The sequence below is a fragment of the Rhipicephalus sanguineus genome, unplaced genomic scaffold (genome assembly GCF_013339695.2).
Source record: "Rhipicephalus sanguineus isolate Rsan-2018 unplaced genomic scaffold, BIME_Rsan_1.4 Seq4705, whole genome shotgun sequence".
Lineage (NCBI taxonomy): Eukaryota > Metazoa > Arthropoda > Arachnida > Ixodida > Ixodidae > Rhipicephalus > Rhipicephalus sanguineus.
The window spans coordinates 10565-31471 of NW_023615325.1; the positions used below are offsets into that span (position 1 = coordinate 10565).

Here is a 20907-nt window from a genome sequence, read left to right on the forward strand (position 1 = left end):
TTTAGGGCCACTATTATTTTTGATTTACATAAATGACATTGTACACTGCACAGACAACGCAACATTTGTATCGTACGCAGATGATACGACAGTTTTTATTACAGGGAGCTTGGAAACAGAGATAGAGGTAATGGCTAATAAAACGCTGTCTGACATAGACTCCTGGGCCTCGGCGAATTTATTAAAAATAAACCCTTCAAAAACGCAAGTAATTTTATATATGCCTAAAGGAAAAATCTCGACAAATAAGATGAATTTATTTCTGGGCTCTCAGCAGTTAGATATGGTAGATTCCGTTAGTACCCTTGGAGTATATTTTTCAAAGCACTTAATATGGAATGTACATATTGATAGCCTGCACTCAAAGATGTCATCTGCCATTGGTGTCCTTGCACGTATGCGATGTATGCTTCCTACTAAGGTGAAAGTTACGATATACAATGCGCTGGTATCATCTTTGTTACAGTATTGTAGCATAGTGTGGTGTACTACCGGAGTGACAAATTTGCGCAAGTTGTATTTACTACAGAAAAGAGCCATACGACATATTGCTGCTGTACACTATCTGTCATCTACAAAACTTCTTTTTCCAAAATATGAAATTCTTCCAGTATTCTCTTTGTATAATTACAGGCTGATGTTGTGTTATAAGGAGTTTATTAAGCATGGTACCAATACCATAATTAATCTTGCTAAGCTAAACGTAAACCCGAGTGTTCGACTGACCAGGCACAAAGAAATGTGGACTGTACCCACCCCTAGAACTGTTTATGATGAACAATCATTGTCCTACAGGCTGCCTTCCCTACTAAACTTCTTAAAGCACGAAGATTTTGATCCTTCGTCTAATCAAAATTGTCACATTAAACGCTTCGCCCATCGTATTCATTTTTCGGAATAATATATATCTCGGAATTTTGGCCATTCTTATTATTGTTGCTTTTCATGTTCATGCCACTTCATGACTATACATATAAACTATTCTCTCTATTTTCAGTGATTTGTATAATAATTTTTGTATTACTTGACGCCATGTTAAACTTGTAAAGTCTATTCTGTATTTTGCATTCATGATTGTCCGCCATCCTGCTGCATTGCCAACTTGTAACGGGGTCGGGACCTCGTCAAGCTCTCGAGCTTTTAGTCCTGTACTCCTCCTATTGAAAGGAAATAAATTGATTGATTGATTGATTGATTGATTGATTGATTGATTGATTGAAATGCGCACCCGCCAATATAATCGCCGATCAATCCAAGACAGCCCCGCTGTTCATGCGCTCGGCTCCGACGACCTGCGCGAAACAATCCGAGCGATCGTGCGAGAGGAACTGCGCAAGCTGTTGCCCTCACCCCAGCCTCAAGTGGACTCCATCGCAGACGTCGTTAGAGAAGAAATCCGGCAATCGCTGGGCACCCTTGAACCGCCACAGCCTCAGCCGTAAGCCTTGAGCTACGCTGCTGCAGCCCGACGCTACGCTCCCCCGCCGCGCCCGCGTCAAGACACCGCATCGACGCAGTTCCGTCGCCAGACACCGCCGCAATCATCGACGCCCTACCGCCCACCTGGTGGCCAGCACTACACACCGAGGAAGACCGACGTTTGGCGCGCCCCTGACAACCGCCCGCTCTGCTACCACTGCGGGGAGGCCGGCCACACGTACCGCCGCTGCCAGTACCGACAGATGGGGCTACGCGGATTCGCCGTGAACACGCCGCGCCCGCAGCCAGGCGAACGGCCTCTCGACATCGACGACTACCTCACCGGAACACAGTGGCAATAACGACGACCTTCTCGCTCGCCATCGCCCGGCCGCTACATGTCACCGCACCGCCGGCAGTACACTGGCCCAAACCGGGGTCGGTCGCCAAGCCCGTATCCGGAAAACTAAGGGCAGCAACCGATGGAGGTGCGGTTCCGAGCCCCCGCCGCACGCTGAACGACGTCCTGAAGACTAAACTTTGCGACCCGTGGAAGCAGACCTGACGACGCAACGCGGAAGCAGCGGTGCAAACCGACGTAGCCGTGACCCGACGCCGCGACGTACACGCAACGCAAGACGGCGGACTAGCGACCTCGACGTACTCTTCGACATAGGTCGGCAAAAATTGTGGAGATCACTCAGACTCACTCATAAAATATATTTTGCCCTTAGAGCTCACTCGGACTCAGACTCACGAAAACTTTCCTCAACCGGACGTACTCCGACTCAGACTCGCTGAAAGTTTTCTCAGCCAGACTCACTCGGACTCAAACTCACACAATTATTACTCAGTCGGACTCACTCAGACTCACGGCTCTGCCTGAGTCAGAGTGAGTCTGAGTGAGTCGACTCATGAGTCTGTCAGCGTATAATTGGTTTTATTGACTATGGTGTCAATGTTCTTTCACACCAATAACTCGCATAATTGGCGCTCTACTTGGCGCCTTTTGATTTTGTACCTTCAAATATGAGTTATCGGTAGTTGAAATACAGTAAGGACATTTTTATTGAAAGAGATGACTCAGACAAAATATTTTTAACAAGAACTTCCTGCGAAAGAGTTTTCGGGGGCAGTTCATGGCATTCCTCCCCCCCCCCCCCCCCACCTCTGCAACTCACGCCTCTGATCAGCAAATATTCAGGTGGCGTATGAACTCTAGGGCTTTGAAGTATGTGTGAGTCAACGGGACTATAAACGTCAGCCGACATAAGGCTGATAGTAATGCTGAAGTGCTGTAGACAGAACGATAGGTCGGCAAAAAAGTGTGGAGCTCACTCAGACTCACTCAAGAAATATATTTTGTGCTTAGAGCTCACTCGGACTCAGACTCACCAAAGTTTTCCTCAACCGGACTCACTCGAACTCAGACTCACTAAAAATTTTCTCAACCGGACTCACTCGGACTCAAGCTCACCAAAATATTACTCACCCGGACTCACTCAGACTCAGACTCACGGCTCGATCTGAGTCTGAGTGAGTCTGAGTGAGTCGACTCATGAGTGAGTTTGCCGACCTATGCTCTTCGACGGACACAACGTTACCGCTCTCGTCGACAGTGGGGCCGACTATTCCGTCGTCAGTGGGTCATTCGCCGCGAAGTTGAAGAAACTTAGGACTGCTTGGGAAGGTCCTGAAATCCGCGCCACTGGAGGTCATTTGATAACGCCGGCTGGAGTCTGCACAGCAAGAGTCAGCATCAGTGACCGAACCTATCCTGCGAGCTTTCTTATCCTGCAGCACTGTTCCAGGGACGTGATAATTGGGATGGACTACCTAAGTGAACACGGTGCCGTAATAGACCTGAGATCTGAGTCAATAACACTAACCTCAGAAAAAGCACTGCCGCCACACACGACGCCAGGAAAGCCCGTATTGGATGTGATAGAAGAGCACGTCATCATTCCGCCTCTCTCCAGCATCATCATTTCCGTCGGCACCGAAGAACACGCAGACTTTGAAGGTGTCATCGAGGGCGATCAGCACCTACTTCTCAACCGTCAGATTTGCGTCGCAAGAGGCATAGCCGAGCTGCGTGATGGCAAAGCAAAGGTGGTGCTGACAAATTTCAGCCACCAATATAGGCACCTCAACATTGGTACGACGGTCGCCTACATCCACGAATTCGTGTATTGCAGCAATGCTCTCGCCCTCTTCGATGCTACCGAACCTGCTTCGACGAATCGACGAAACCAACCAGATTTCGACGTCAACCCGAGCCTCCCGAAGCACGAGCAAGACCAGCTAAAAACCCTGCTCCTACAATTCAAGGACTGCTTCTCGTCGTCGTCAAGAATTCGACAGACCCCAGTCGCGAAACATCGCATCATAACAGAAGAAAGTGCCCGACCAATACGTCAGAGCCCGTACCGAGTTTCGACGCGAGAAGGCGAGGCCGCCAAAAAACAGGTCGACGAAATGCTACGCGACGAAATCATCCAGCCGTCCAAAAGTCTGTGCGCGTCACCTGTGGTGTTAGTGAGGAAGAAGGATGGAACCCTACGTTTTTGCATCGACTATCGTCGCCTGAACAAGGTCACGAAGAAGGACGTGTACCCTCTCCCACGAATAGACGACGCCCTAGATCGACTCCACAACGCCAAGTACTTTTCGTCGATGGACCTCAAGACCGGCTACTGGCAAATCAAAGTCGACGAGAGAGACCGAGAAAAGACTGCCTTCATAACACCAGACGGCCTGTTCGAGTTCAAGGTCATGCCCTTTGGTCTTTGCTCGGCGCCCGCGACTTTCCAACGCGTTATGGATACAGTACTGGCCGGCTTGAAGTGGCAGACGTGCCTTGTGTACTTGGACGACGTCGTTGTGTTTTCCTCAAACTTCGACGAACACCTTCGACGCCTTGAAGCTGTACTTCAAGCAATCAAGACCTCCGGAGTCACCCTGAAGCCTGAAAAGTGGCGCTTCGCGTACGAGGAGCTCTTGTTTTTGGGTCACGTGATCAGCAGAAAAGGTGTTCGCCCGGACCCGCGGAAAACAGCTGCCATCGCTGCCTTCCCGCCACCCACCGATAAGAAGGCCGTACGCCGTTTTCTCGGCTTGTGCGCCTACTACAGACGCTTCGTCAAGGAATTTTCACGAATAGCCCAGCCACTAACGCACCTGACGAAGACCGACGTGCCATTCAAGTGGGAAACGGCGCAAATCGAGGCATTTCAAGAACTTAAACGACGCCTTCAGATGCCTCCAATACTAGCGCATTTCGACGAAGACGCCGATACGGAAATCCACACCGACGCAAGCAGCCTAGGACTCGGCGCCGTCCTCGTGCAGAAGACTGACGGGCTGGAGAGGGTCATCAGTTATGCTAGCCGGTCGCTATGAAAGGCAAAAATCAACTATTCCACAACGGAAAAGGAGTGCCTGGCCATCATCTGGGCTACATCGAAGTTTCGCCCCTACCTCTACGGCCGGCCCTTCAAAGTTGTGAGCGACCACCACGCCTTGTGTTGGCTAGCTAACTTGAAGGACCCTTCCGGTCGCCTCGCACGGTGGAGCCTACGACTGCAAGAATTCGACATTCACGTCGTTTACAAGTCCGGAAGAAAACACTCTGACGCCGACTGCCTGTCTCGTGCCCCCGTGGACCCGCCGCCGCAAGGCGACCAGGATGATGACTACTTCTTGGGAACCATAAGTGCCGACGACTTCGCTGAACAACAGCGATCCGACCCGGAACTCAGAGGCCTTATGGAATACCTCGAGGGCAAGAACGCCGTCGTTCCGAAAGTGTTCAAGCGAGCACTGGCGTCGTTTTTCTTACGCAACGGCGTTCTCCAAAAGAAGAACTTCTCGCCACATCGACCCAACTACCTTCTCGTGGTGCCTCCACAATTGCGACCAGAAGTCCTCGAGGCCCTGCACGACGACCCGACAGCAGGGCACCTCGGTGTTTCCCGAACGCTGGCAAGAGTACAGGAAAAGTACTACTGGCCGCGCCTTGCCGCCGACGTCACTCGCTACGTAAGGACATGCCGAGACTGTCAGCGACGCAAGACACCGCCAACAAGACCAGCGGGCTTTCTTCAGCCGATCGAGCCACCTCGGCGACCGTTCCAGCAGATCGGGATGGACCTCCTGGGGCCGTTCCCAACGTCGACTAGCGGTAATAAGTGGATCGTCGTAGCTACCGACTACCTGACCCGCTACGCCGAAACAAGGGCCCTACCTATAGGCAGTGCTGCCGAGGTAGCGAAGTTCTTTGTTGAAGACATCGTTCTGCGTCATGGCGCCCCAGAGGTCTTCATCACCGACAGAGGTACGGCGTTTACAGCGGAGCTAACTCAGGCGATCTTGAGGTACAGCCAGACAAGCCACCGCCGGACCACTGCCCACCACCCTCAAACCAATGGCCTCACCGAGCGGCTAAATAAGACCATCGCCGACATGCTGGCCATGTACGTTGACGTCGAGCACAAGACGTGGGATGCCATCCTTCCGTACGTGACCTTCGCATACAACACCGCTGTGCAAGAAACGACGCAGACGACGCCGTACAAGTTGGTCTACGGACGGAGCCCGGCAACGACGCTCGACGCCATGTTACCAAACGTGACTGGCGGGGCAAACATCGACGTGACCACCTACTTACAACGTGCCGAAGAAGCTCGACAGCTCGCCCGCCTGCGCATCAAGACCCAGCAGTACACCGACAGCCGTCGCTACAATCTTCGACGACGCTTCGTGGAATACCAGCCCGGCGACCGTGTTTGGGTCTGGACGCCGATACGCCGACGTGGGCTTAGCGAAAAACTCCTTCGGCGATATTTCGGGCTATACAAGGTTCTTCGACGCCTCGGCGCTCTTGACTACGAGGTCATCCCGGACGGCATTACGAACTCCATTTGCTGCGATCTGATCTCAGCTTATTCACGTGACGTTGACAACTTTGGTTCGTTTTTCCCACCTCATAGCCTTCGTCGTGTATCACCATGTCGTTGCTTACTTTCGAGAAAACTAAATCCCTGCTTGCTAATTCTACTTGTTCATTGCTGCACATCAATGCGCGTAGTTTGCCAAAAAATTACTGACTCACTCACTCATTCCTTTTCATTTGTATGTATCACTGAAACATGGCTAGGATCTTGTGATGGCAATCTGTACGGATTTCGATCGTTTAACTCTGAATATTGTCACCGCGATTCGGGTCGCTACGGCGGCTCGGCCATATTTATATCGCCCGAGATAAAGTACAAGCGCAGGACTGACCTATCTTTGAATATTTCGAACTGTGAATCTGTATGGATCGAGGCTGCCTTCCCCTCCTCTGTTAATCTAAATAAAGTGATCATTTCATGCATTTACCGTTCCCCATCTTCGTCTATACCGCATTTTCTGCACAATTTAGCTGCTGTACTCGACATTATCACTGCAGAACATAAGCAAGTTGTGTTGGTTGGTGATATCAACATTAACCTAATGGATACAGATAACAACAGCCCCATAGCATATAGTGATTGCTTTCTTGGCTTCGGGCTTGCATCCTTAATTTCATCACCTACTCGATTTTCACCCACTGGAACAAACACTCTCATTGACCACGTATTAAGCAATTTTTCCCCAACCCCAAGCGCAGGAGTCATTGACGTGTGCATCACTGATCATCATCCTGTCTTTGTAACTTTCGCCGTAAACGTACCTCGCCTTAACACGTGCCATTTCACTTCAACCTTCGATCACGTAAACTTTATCAAGGCAATTCAAGGCACTGAGTGGTCTTCCATTGGCACCTTGGAAAATCCGGAAGATGCACTTGGCAACTTCTGCTCGCTATTTCTTAAAGCTGTGCATGCAAACACTAAAACTGTTAAATGCAAGAAAATATATAGGTTTCACCGTAATCCCTGGTTAACGCAAGGCTTGTTAACTAGTATGCGGAAAAAAGATAATCTCTACAAGAAAACTAAAAAAACAGCCATTTATTGTGAATTTGAGACTTAGGTATCAAAAATATAGTAAGATGTTGAATAAACCGCTGAAACAATCAAAACGACTTTATTATGAAAAAGAACTCTGTAAAGCAAAAAATGACTCAAAGAATAAATGGAAACTTTTCAATGACTTTTTAAACAGACCTCAGGTTAGTAATATAATTGATAAAATTAGGTATGAACAGCAAATCTGTATTGAGTCCTCTGACATAGCCGAGTCTTTTAGTGATTACTTTTATGAAACATACAGTGATAGGCCCAAAGTATCCTCGTACACGCTTACCCGCTGTAGCCATTCATTCTTTCTTTTTCCTGTTACCATTGACGAAGTCTATTCTACAATCCTGAGTCTAAAAAACTGTAGCGCTGGACTAGACAATGTATCGGCGTTTCATTTAAAACTTGTTGCTCCAGACATCTCAGAAGTCTTAAGCAATATAATTAATGTCATTTTTAAACATGGTACATTTCCGAGCTCACTGAAAAAAGCCAAGTTAATCCCAGTACACAAAAAAGGTGGTACGACAGATGTCCGTAACTACCGCCCTATTTCTATTTTGTCTTCCATCAGCAAACTTATTGAAAAATTATTTTTCAAACGTATTAACAAGTACCTCAATAAATTTAAGTTGCTAAAGCCTTGTCAATTCGGTTTTCGTGCTGGTCGTTCTACGAATTTAGCATTGCTATCATTAACCGATTTCTTGAAATCGTCTATCGAGAACGGTAATTTCGCAGGGTCTGTATTTCTTGATTTCACGAAAGCCTTTGATACCATTAGTCATAATATTTTATTTAGCAAATTAGAATCATTGGGTATCACTGGTCCATGCTTGACCTTCATCAAAAATTACCTTATTGATCGTGAACAATCAGTCTGCATCGGGGGCGTTAGTTCTAACGTTAAAATATTTAACCAAGGGGTCCCACAGGGTTTTATTCTTGGACCCTTACTGTTTTGTATCTATATTAATGATTTGCCTGACTGCCTTGATGATTCTAAAGTTATTCTTTACGCTGACGATACGACAATTTCCATCTCGCATAAATCATTACCTACTCTGATCAATATGCTGAACAAGGAACTGACTAACGTCATTGAAAGGTGTTGCTTAAACAATTTAATTTTAAACCCGCTCAAAACTCAGTTCATGGTTTTTAAAACATCACGAAAAATGTTACCTTTCATACCACAAGTGTCCATTGACAATCATTTTATTCCTGCGTCTAACTGTGTGTGTTTTCTGGGCGTAAAATTCGACCCTTATTTGATGTTCACCAATCATATTCTTTACGTCAAACAAAAAACAGCATTTGCTATAAGATCACTCATCAAATCTCGTCCTTTTTTTTCAGTTGAAGCCTTATTGTCTTTATACTTTGCCTTCATACATAGTCACATCACCTATGGCATTACATCATGGGGAAATACATATAACACTCATATTTCGTCCGTACAGCACATTCAGAATCAGGCCATTCGCATTATTACCAACAGTTCATTTTATTCTAATGCCACCCCACTCCTTCAGGCTAACTTTATTCTTACTGTGTCTGGCTTGTTTAATTTTCACTTTTTTGTACAATACTGCAGACAGTAGTCCAAGCAGGAGAGGGTGTACATAAAGAGACACACAAAAGGGAAAAAAATCAAACATTACTACGTAGCATGGGTGATGTGGATGGTAATGAATTCCACTCTGTGATTGTTCGCGGGAAGAAAGAATATTTATACAAGTTAGTTCTTGCGAATACAGGCTCGATGTAATGACTATGCTTGTGTCGTGAGGCTCGACCGATGTGCTTCTTCAAGTAACCGTCAGTTTTTATTCCAAGCTTACCAAAGTAAACAGAAGCCAAAAACTTCAAACGTGCCTCTTTTCTCCTTTCAGATAGTGGCTGTAATTCTGCTAACTGTAACATAGCCGAAGGTGAATCAAGACGTCTGAAACGTTTGTAAACATAGCGGACAGCTAACCTTTGAATTTTTTCGAGTTTTTCTATGTTTACATGGGTGTAAGGATCCCAAACAGCACTGGCGTATTCCAAGGAAGGTCTAATCATTGTTTTGTATGTCATCAATCTGAGGGAAGGAGGGGATTCGCCCAACTTATGGTTTAGAAGGCCTAATTTTTTTCGGGCTGTGGAGCTTATGTTATTTATATGGGTCGACCAGTTAAGAGTGGAAGTTAATGTTATTCCTACATATTTGCATGCCTGAACTTCTTCAAGGGGGGTATTTCCTATATGATACGTAAAAGGAAGTTTGTTGCATTTGTTAGTGATGCTCATGTGCACAGTTTTCTGCAGGTTAATTACCATTTCCCATTTATTGCACCATTCTGCCAATTTATGTAAAGTGCCATTCAGGGCGATCTGGTCAGATACAGAATTTACAGGCATAAATATGACGCAGTCATCTGCGAATAGTTTCAAACAGACGAGTCCGCTACATCTTGAATGTCATTAATATAAATGTTAAAGAGGAGTGGCATAATTTACACCACACTTTGTTGGTGTTTCTGGCTGTTTTGTTGACTGGATAGATATCAAAATTGGTATGACATGACATGAGTGCGTGACGAACATAAATGACAGGTCATGCATTGTATTGTGGGGTACTGGGCGGCGGCTGACCCAGAGCACCCTAGATACGAGAGCGAGCCACAAAGGGACACATCTTTACTTGTCCAAACCTCGACTGCGATTGCCTGTCAGCGGTCGCTGAGCGCGAGCTGCGAGCGCGCTCGCAGGCGCCGTTCGAATAGCATGTACCAGAAAATACGTTTCACTAGCATAGTACATATTATATTGTACATGAACGCATGCATGCATGACAAGCATGCGATATGTAGTGGTCTAGATTTCATGTCATAAATGACTTCATTTGCCTCAAAGACGAACAAGGTGATGTATGCTGCTCTTACATCGATTCCCACAGTGGTTGGGATATGCCGGATTTTTTAGTGTTTTCGTTTCATTAAATCAGTTGTTAGATGCGCTTCGTATGTGTCGCCCCTGTTTTCTGTCTCTTCAACCTAGCAGCGCTGTCTCTATGATCTAGTATGTTCCAACTAGCCCCTACACAAGCTCTTCTGAAGACGATAGATAGCTGAGATATACAGGCAGAAAAAGAAACACGAACTGACCGGCAACTTCGATCAAAAGGTAGAAGGGGTGTTCCCCATCCAAGGGCAGTCGAAGGTGCAGGTTGTCTCGAACGCAGCGCATTGATTCGGCGTCCATCACCTCGAAGGATGAAAGAAACTCGGGCAACTGCTGCCGCGCTTGCTGGAAAGTCTGCAGTGTGGACTCGAAGCTAGGGCAGCCTGCGCAAATGGGACAATGCCAACTTCTTATTAAGGTGAAGTGAAACACCACTGCTGTGCATGCAAGGAAATCAGACGAGGGATGCAGAGGAAGTCTCTGGGCTACTTGGTACGTGCGCGGGCCGTGATTTTCGGTCCGGGCCCGGCGCTCGTTGAACTTTGCCCACCTGAACTCGGACCGGTGACTGAAAGCGAGACCGGGGCCCGGCCTGAATCCAACGAAAATGTTCACTTACACGGCCGGCCCGGCCCGACAGGGGCCCGAGCAAGTAATCTAGGCGGTGTTGCCCGAACATGGAATCGACAGCAAGACGTCTTAAGTAGCAAACGTCTATGTTTTGTCGGCGCATGCTTCGCTAACAAGTATACTTTAACCTATGGTAATTCTTCGAACAAAAAAGGCCTCACAATGAATATAGTCGAGCGGACATACTAGGTACGATGAACGTTTGTTCGGCAGCGGACCACCGTGCCTGTTTTTTTCTGCAAATACAAGTGGGAATCGTCAAGAGCGTTTCTATAGCAGGCATTGCAGCAAGGGAAGTGATTTGCAGCATGACTTCAGTTTAAATAGAGAGCGCAATAAAAGCAGTGGCGAAAGGTAATACAATGCGCTATTACCTTTGTGTTCTTAATACTCTCTCTCTATTGAAATTTAAAGCATGCCCTACCGACAAACACTATGGTACACCCTTTTGAATTTGCAGGACCTTTCCTCCGCGTAGTACAACCTTCGCACAACCTGAGAAATAAAAGAAAAAAAAAGCCAAATTTAGTACCTTTGTTGTGAACAATTTAACGAAGCACGTGCACTACGTGTACTTTTCAAAAACAGCCGGAAAAAAAAAAGAGATATTTAATACCATTCCTTTGATATAACACAGGGCTGCTGGTACTTACCCTCCACAAGTTGTCTGTGGCATAGCTTACAGTTTACTTTCTCTCACGTTATTGCGCAAGAAAGCAAACTATCAAGAGATTCCGGCTTTAAGCATGCCGTGCGCTTGTGCATCATATATCCTGCCGCGCTGAAGTGATAAGCTATAGGTGTAAATTTTAGGTATAAATGCATTATATTACATTTATTACTGTGATTACAAGGTAACATTTGGGATATAAAATAATAACAAATAAAAAAATCACAGCATATCCACGGAGTGAATGATGATGAGTGGGCGAAACTGCGGAGGTTCATCGGTAAACCGTGAATCTTCCGTGAATTCTGCCCAGTACATCATCACCGACGTGAGATCGGGCGCGTTTATACTAAAGGTTCGATGAGAGTTATGACGACTTGCAGCTCACTTTAATTTTACATGTACGCTGTGAATTGTCATTGTTTAATCACGCACAGGAGAAATCGCACACACGCACTACCTTGGAGGTCAAAATCCAGTGCCTATATATACGGGGTGGTCAGTGAACGGTTGTGCAGCGCGAGCGGTCGGTTTTTAAAGACGATAGTCTTTCTTGGGATACTTAAACGGAGAAATTTTGGTCTGTCTTTCTGTCTTTCTGTTTGTCGGCACGTCACTCGATTCAGCCACTCGGCCAAAGTTGAACCACTTGCCCAAGGGCCAGGCATCTTGAACGGCTCACTAGGTTCATACTTGTACACATTGTCAATCAAAAAGCAACCATTACGCATATCTGAGGCACAACATCACTAGGTAAGTATTAGGTGGTGTGTTCCTTTAATAGAAAATGCATACATACGTAATTCTCAAGACCCTAGTTTCTTAAGCTGCGCTGAAAATGCGGCTGCGCGTTAAACTTGACTTCCTCCGTGCCATCTGCACGAGCTCATTGTTGTGTTTCGGTTTCGGTTCTGTATTGCACTGTACGAATGCCATGGGGTGCCGCTCTGGCATTCCTGTTTTAGCCAGGCGACGTGTAAATAAAAGTGTGTGGAGAGTACTCGTTGAGTGCAGACGTTTCTTCTGCTTCAGCGCTTCGCGTCAAACCGCGTGTTCGGGCTGGCTGGAGTCCCCGCCGTTCGTGTTGGTCACCGCCGATCTTCGCCTGCTGCTGCGCCGGGACTACCAGTCCGCAACACAGCACTCATGTTCCCGACGTACTGCCAGATGGCGTCCATATCTCACGCGGCGCCTCTTCTATCGTCTTTAGGCGACATTTGCAGCGAAGCACGCAGATGCGCGGCCAATTTTTTCAATCAAGACGCTGCCGCGACGCTGCCTCACGACGCTGCCTGCGTCGGCGCCGCTGCGCCGCGAGGCAAGATAGGGGGGGGGACCGTAGGAGAGGAGCAAGAGGGGGAAGCGTAGGAGAGGAGAGGGCGATACATATCACGTACTGTCGCAGCGCATTGTCTTTAGGGAGCCTTCATATGTGCACGCCCCCTCCGTTTTTAAGACTGGTTATGGGAGAGGGGAAGGGGGAGGGGAAGGGGGAGAGGGGTAAAGGACGTGGGGAATGGTGAGGGGGAGTGGAGAGGAGGTGCGTGGAGAGGGTATGCGCATGCGCAGTAAGGGTGGTCACGCCGCACACCACCACCACCACCACCACCGGACAGATACTGCCGTTTACTGCGGGCTGCCGGGAGATACGCCGGACAACGGAGACGTGACAAGGTTAGACTAAGAGGAGCTACGCCCCTAAAATAAGGCACTGTGGGTACTGGGCTTGCTGCGTCCCGTCCGTAGTTAAAGCAAGGACGACGCAGGCTTCAACTCACAACAAACAACAACAATTTATTTAACGCTACGCTGCATACAGCGGGGTCGGTCCAGGGACAAGAGACAGCCAGGCGGCGACCATGACCTCCGGCAGCAGCAAGCGGCCCGCGCGGGTGGCAGCATCCGTCCTTGCTGGCAGGCAAGGCACCCCTCCCCTGGGCAGCGCGCAGGCTGCCCCTTTTAAGCCGCGCAGCTGGGCCACGCGCACCGTGTCTGCGCAGCATGTGGCACTATCTCGAGAGCCGGTGGGCGTGGTTCCCACACGTCCCCCGCTCAAAAAGTAATTGGACCATCTCCCCAAAGGGAACCCTGATGGGATGCGAAGCAGCAGCGGTGCGCATGGCGTTGACCCGGTTGAAACGGGCGTCGACGCGAGTGCTGGAAGAACGGTTTGAAGCGAAACTCGGTGTAGCGTTTACTCGAGTAAACTTTCTTAATGCTGTGAGAGAGATTATGGATGTACGGAATGACAGCCGGTCTATCCAAGCTCCCACTCGACCTCGACGGTTGCTCTATCTTCCCAGTAGTGAGGATGGCAAGGGCGTTTTCAGCAACCGAGTAGATAACCTTATCCGGGTACAACGCCTTTTTTAGCTTGGAAGTCTGTGCTTCAAGGCTGGCCGGTACCGTTTGGAAGCACGACTTCTTGATAAGTTGCTGCACACAAAGCAAAGCCACTGCTCTTTTTACCAGTTTCGACTGCGAGAATCGAACCTAACGAGTTCTTTCTCTCCCCTAGGATTATATGCCCAACATGTATGATGCTTGCTAAAAATTATTTTTATATCCAGGAACTGTATACCCCACCGGTACGGGATTCCAACGTGAACTCTAGGCCTTCAAATTGGCTTTGGAACAAGGGCAAAGCGTTCACAAAAGGGTTATGTTCCTCCTCCATAGGGGCGCAAGGAAGGTAATCGTCTACATACCTAAAGCAGGCAACAACGCCTCGTTCGCGAGGAAGCGGCTGCAGAGATGTTTCCTTAGGCCATGTACAGATCTGACAGGATAGGCGCTATGGAGCACCTTATGGAAATACCGTCCTTCTGAAAGTATAAAAACCCTTCAAATTCAGTGTACAGTGAAGTCAAATATAAGTTCAAAAGTTCAATGAAGTCACGCAGGCGCGTCTCACTTTTTTCCACAAATCTGGACTCACCAAAATCATGGACAGCGTTCCTCACAGACTTGAGTAAATCTTGCCTGAAATTGTTGAAGAACATGTCCTTAACGCCCACTGAAGCGCACTGCACTGGCTTGGTCCCAGCTAGAAACGCCGACAGCTCTTCCGAGCTTCGGATGCGGAAAGGGTCCTCAGCGCTGAGAAATGACAGCTATCTCTGCAGAAACCTTGCGATGTACCTCTGCCAGGTCCCTCTGTCTTCAACGATTGTTCTAAAAGGGTTCCCTTGCTTGCGGGGTTTAACGGCGGCGAAAAAGGGTTTTAGTGAAAGCTGCTTGCAGACCTTGACGCTCTTCCTCAAGTGGACGGCGCTCCTTCGATGGCGGGTCCACAACGCCGAAGGACGCACGAGAACGGGCGGCTTCTGCCTTAAGACTTCGTTTTCGCCGACTGCTTCCTTGTAAAGGAACGACTCAGAGACGTTGCTGCGGGCTGGCTGTCCTCTCCTTTCAACCTTCTCGTATTCGTGCTAGCCGAGCGCTGCTCCGTCTTCCTTACACTGCATTCCATTGCAGAATTATGCCTGTGTGCGAAATTCCGGCGCCAAGGAACCGATGTGTTCTCAGCACAGCTAGAATCTATGGCGTGTTTCGTATATTTTGTGGGGTTCGGGCCGTCTACCACGAGAAATCGCTGAAGCCACCGTTTCAATATTCAACAAGAAACATTTATTAAAAACAGAACGCTAAAGTTAGATGCAAAAAAATACAAAGTCGTGGGGCCATATAACACTCACGCGCTAGCCCATTCCGCGACGAGGCACATACCACACTGTGCTGACCGCTTTGATGTTGTTGAGTTTACCGTGGCAAAACGTTGGCGGGAAACGCCATGCCGCGCAGAAGACTCGCGAAGAAGCGGGCCTAAGGCGGGGCTGCTCGTGAGCACGCAATAAAAGGAAAGGAAGAAGTGTTCAACCAGTGCAACACAGGTCTGGTCTCTTCTCTGTCGCTACATTATTGGTGCCAAAAACCCGGAAGAAGGCCGACATCCTCCGTACCGTACCGAGGATGGCAAATTACGAAGGCATCGGGGCGTCCTTCGCGGTGCCACTACCCGACTCCTGTCCGAGGCCAGCGAGATCCTCCTGCAACACACAGTATCGTCTTCCGCCGACTTGCAGGAACTCATCGAGGGCTTCGCGACAAAGACTCAGATCTTGCCGACCTAGATAACCAGATTGCCGACGCCCTTGATGGTGAGGAGTTTGACGAAGAAATTACGGGCGCTATTGAGTACCACGAGAAGATTGTAAAAGCCGTCAGCAGGCTTTGATCCGCTCTGAACGAGCGTGCATCGGTTGGTCCTACCGTCGTCGACGCCAACCACCCGAGGCATGCGGGTACAAGTGACGGATCCAGCAGCTCCATGGGAGCTGCCCACTCGGACACCATCGGCCACAGCCTCGCCGATCACAGCAGGCCACGAGCACCGGGCCTGCAAGACGCCTTGCCGAGGCTTCAAGTACCCACCTTTAGCAGCGAGAACCGTGAGTTGCCGGGGTTCTGGGAGCACTACGAGACGGCCATTCACACGCACCCACATCTCACCGATATCGAAAAGTTTCAGTACTTGAAGACTTACTTAGCTGGCGCTGCGAAGCGGGTCATCGAAGGGATGTAGCTGAATGAAGCTAACTACAATGTCGCCGTCAATGTGCTCATCGAACGATATGGCCCAAAAAACGCCTCATCGAGGACCACACAGACAGCTTGCTTGCCATTGAATCGATCGAGTCACCGTCGCAAGTATCAAGGCTGCGGGACGTCTACGAGCAAATCCAGTTCAAGACCGGTTGCTTGGACAGCCTCGGCTTGCCGTCTACAGAGAACGCGGCTGTTTCACACTGAGCACTGTTGCGCTCATTGCCAGAGGACCTGGTGACCCTGTGCCGTAAGCGCACAAAGACCGACCCGGCGTCACGGACTCTGCAGTGAAATCTAGAGAAGAGAAAGTGAAGGCAATCCTGAAGTTCGTTGAAGTTGAATTGGGAAGTCAGGAGCAGAGACGAATGTCACGTAAGAAAACCACTTCAGCGAAAGCGTCAGCAAACCGTAAGGCAACGGACGTCTTGACACCGCCTCATCTGCCATCCACCGTAGCACTGGCAGCAATGTCATCGCCAGGTGCAACTTCAAGGCCTGGACAGACTATGTATCCCCTCTGGGGCATCTCAAGACACGTGATTGCCGAGCCACGGCTTCAGAAGAGGAAAGGCGCAGACGGCTATAGCGACAAGACATCTTTGAGACGAGCCTCTTCCACCTGACGTCAGGGACTTGTGGAAGACGGCATCGTAACTTCCTACTCTGCCTGCCCTACGCATTCCACGTTGCCTCTCTTTGACATCTGAAGATCATGGAGGCGTGACAGTACATGACCGCCCTGTAACGCAACTCTGCGAGGACACCGAAAATGCACGGGCGCTGACACGATCGCACCTCCTAACCAGCAAGCGTCTCGAGCGCATACCAGCGACAACTACTGGCTGTTTGCCTGGTTCCACCGCGCATGAACTGCGAATGCATGTGAAGTGCGAACACGAGCTGCTGTTACGATTGTGGAAAAGCAGGAAGAAGAATACTGCTTCTCCTACGCTTCGCTCATCCCTGCCAGCCGTCGTCTTCGTCCCAGGTGCGCGTTGGTGAGTTGGTGATAGTTAAAGACGACAACGTGCCAGCGCTGGAGTGGAAGCTCGGCAGAGTGGTCGAGGCGTTTCGAGGCCGGGACGGCATCGAGAGGTACTTCAAGATTGCATTCCCAAACGGTCAGCAAGAAGACGGGTGTCGGTCTCTTCTCTGTCGCTACAGATGTAGCGCAAAACTACACACGGACACGAGAAGGCACATACGAACATCACACAGCGCTACTAATAGCAACATGTTTATTTTCAAAACCAGATCTCTTGTATACCACAGTCGCCAGGCACAGAGTTGAAAACGCGGGATCACTCGGAGACATGCGCGATCTGGCGATCTACCGATCTGTTTTTTTGAAAATAAACTCGCTGTTGCTAGTAACGCTGTGTGGTGTCCGTATGTGCCATCTTGTCTCCGTGTGTCATTTCGCACTAATAAAAGCTGTTCAAATGATTCACCAACAAGATCGCATTGCAACCCACGTGCTGACCGCACTCGCTGTTCGTCCCTGGCTGACTCCCTGGGCAGTGTGTCAACTGCTCCTCTTGAGACGCCCGAATTAGCTAAGCGCATCGCAGTGCACACAACGTGTCACCTGTATCACTCTGAACCGAGCCTGGCGATGGGCGTGGCTCCCACATTTTTTTAGGGGCGAAGCTCTTTAAGGCGGCACCCGTTCGTCCCTCGTAGTCGTAGTCGTAGTAGTGCGTAACCAGTCGTAACGCTAGTACCAGATCTTGACCTCCAAGGTGGTGCCGGTGGGAGATTTTTCCTGTGCGTTGTTGAACAATAAAAAATTCGCAGCGTGCGCGTTAACTAAAAGCCGAATTCTTCTGTCTCTCATTCCCCATTAGCAGCCATTGGCATGTTCCAGTAGGAAACGTTAGTAGAAGTAGAAGTGTAAGTGTTAGCTAAAAGCCGACTTCTTCTGTCTCTCATTTCCATTAGCAGCCATTGTTTACCTCCAAGGTAGTGCCTGGTGAGATTTCTCCTGTGCGTGATTAAACAATAAAAATTTTGTTCAAGACGCCGTTGATTGATGAAATAAACCAACGAAAGACGCCAGATGTTTTCTAAAAGCAAAACGAAAGAACGCCAGATGTTTCTAAAGCAAAACGAAAAGACGCCAGCTGCTTAACGAAAGACGCCAGAAGTTTTCTAAAGCAGTGGTTTTCTAAACAATGAAAATTCACAGCGTACATGTAAAATTAAAGTGAGCTGCAAGTCGTCATAACTCTCATCGAACCTTTAGTATAAACGCGCCCGATCTCACGTCGGTGATGATGTACTGGGCAGAATTCACGGAAGATTCACTGTTTACCGATGAACCTCCGCAGCTTCGCCCACTCATCATCATTCACTCCGTGGATATGCTGTGATTTTTTTTATTCTTGTTCTTTCTTTTCTTTTCCCCCTTCGCCCACCCTTAGAATAACTGAGCCCTCCTCATTTAATTCTCTTGTGTCCGTGTTTGCACGCCCTGTCTTTTAAGATGAATAATCACACCCCACGTGTAGTGCAGCCAACCAAGCCAGTGCTTCACTAACTTTCCCCCTTCTTGTTTGTGGCGTGTTTACTACTTTGGCAGACACATACTTCTGTAAATGCGTTCACATATTTATTCCGCACTCAGACGGACACACCACACTCAATGAATTACCTCTAAAGACTCGGGCGACTCACCTAGAAAAGCAACGCAGATGGAAGACGGGCGGGGCACGCACTGGATGGCAACGCGTGTGATTACACCTAGGATGCCTTCAGAGCCAATAAACAGCTGCTTCAGGTCCAGGCCCGTGTTGTCCTTGCGTAATGTCTGCATGGTGTCCAGCACAGTGCCATCTGCGAGAACCTGCATGATGCACACTATTCTCATCAATTCAGGCCGCCACCACTGAAACGGAACACTATGCTGTTTAAAGGGGCTGCAAAAGAGGACTGAGATAATAGCCATTAAGAAAATCCCATCTACATCGTGTTTTCAACCTCCAAGTTGTGTTTTTCTTTTAAACTTTGAGACACTACTTTCCTTTGGTTACCTTGAAAATATTGTCACTTGCTCGTGCCGGCGAAAAAGATAGTCGGGTAATTAAGGATATGACGTTTTACTTCGGCGAACCTGTGCCCGGGAAACTAAAATTCAAACTAGAAGAAATGCATGCCGGGCGCTGATAGCGGCGAACAGAGCGTCGGCCGTTGTTAATCTCATCTGCGGTAAGGCGCTTCGGCATTTATACATGTGGCATCGAACACGCAAGCCTTATCGCTCGTGGCCGCGTAAGTTCCAGAATAGATTCATCTGTTCGCGTTTGCGGGTTCAAGCCTAAAAGATGATCCTAAAATAATCTGGAATGTTCCCTGACATTCTGGCGCGGTTTGCGCAAGGCAAAATACGTGTAATGGGCCGGTAACATAAAACATAGAAAGAAAGGAGCGCGTGTGGCATTGCCCCGCTTTGAAAAGGCATCGCCCCGATGCTTAACAGAAGATGGAAGTGGATACGAAAATTGGCCGCGTATCTACGTGCTTCACTGCAAATGTCGTCGAAAGACGATAGTCTTCTGCCGGCCGTACTGCGAGTCCTCCTCCCCCTCTATGTTGAATCGCCGCATCTGTCTCATAGCGTCGCATTTGCAGTGCAGCCCGAAAAACTAGCATTTTCCGCGCAGCCTAAGAAACACAAATCTTTAGAATTAGGTATCTATGTATTTTCTAGTAAAGGAAAACGCCTAATACTTACGTATTGATGTTGAACCTTAGATATGCGTAACATTTGCTTTTTCATCGACAATGTTCACAAGTACGAACAGCGGTACCAGTTCAAGATGGCTGGGCCTTCAGCAAGTGGTTAAACTTGGGCCAGGTGGCTGAATCGGGTGACAGACAGACAAACAAACAGAAAAACAGACAGACCAAAATTTCTGCGTTTAAGTTCCCCAAGAAATACTATCGTCTTTAAAAAGAATGTACAATAATAACACGAAAAGTACAATCCTCAGTTTCGCTATCGCGCATATACGGCTTAAGGCGCACGACATGGAAGACTTCAGGACGTTCACGGCGCCGTCGAGAGTTTGTTATGCCCTCCGGGATAACCTCGTAGTCTAGGGCACCGAGACGTCGAGGCGCCTTGTATGGCCCGAAGTATCGCCGGAGAAGCTCCTCGATAAGCCTCCTCGGCGTATCGGCGTCCAGACCCACACACGGTCACGGGGTTAGTATTCCATGTGGCGTCGTCGAAGGTTATAGTGACGGCTGTCGACCCCTACTGGTTCTCGATGCGCAGGCGGACGAGTTGTTGAGTTTCTTCGGCACGTTGAAAATGAGCGGCGACGTCGAGATTTCATGATGAAACAAGCGCGATAAGTACGAAGAAATAAGCGCTTTGTCCTGTGTCCTTTCTGAGTCTTCGTACTTATCGCGCTTGTTTCATCATGAACCTGTAGCGAGAGAGGTAGAGACGTCAAGGCGGCCGACGTGGCTGTGCCGTTCTCGCTACTTTATTAGAAGGCCCTAGTACCAGCAGAGCGGCAGCGGCTGCCGGCGTCCAGCCCCCAGGAGCGTGAGCACGTTCTTAACTGCTCGCGCCTCGAGCGCTAGGCATGAGCTGCGCGAGAGGCGCGGCGCGTAAAT

At 48.8% G+C, this 20907-nt stretch overlaps 1 protein-coding gene across 1 annotated transcript; it reads right to left on the bottom strand.

The window, feature by feature from the left end:
• Positions 1-10576: 10576 nt before the first annotated feature.
• LOC125756687 (D-2-hydroxyglutarate dehydrogenase, mitochondrial-like) lies at positions 10577-19132 on the bottom strand (the record flags this gene model as incomplete). Its single annotated transcript, XM_049411594.1, has 2 exons — positions 18958-19132; positions 10577-10756 (listed from the first exon to the last, which is right to left on the bottom strand). Coding segments are annotated over exons 1-2 (355 nt in total), but the record flags the coding sequence as incomplete, so codon positions are not given.
• Between the last annotated feature and the right edge of the window lie 1775 nt (positions 19133-20907).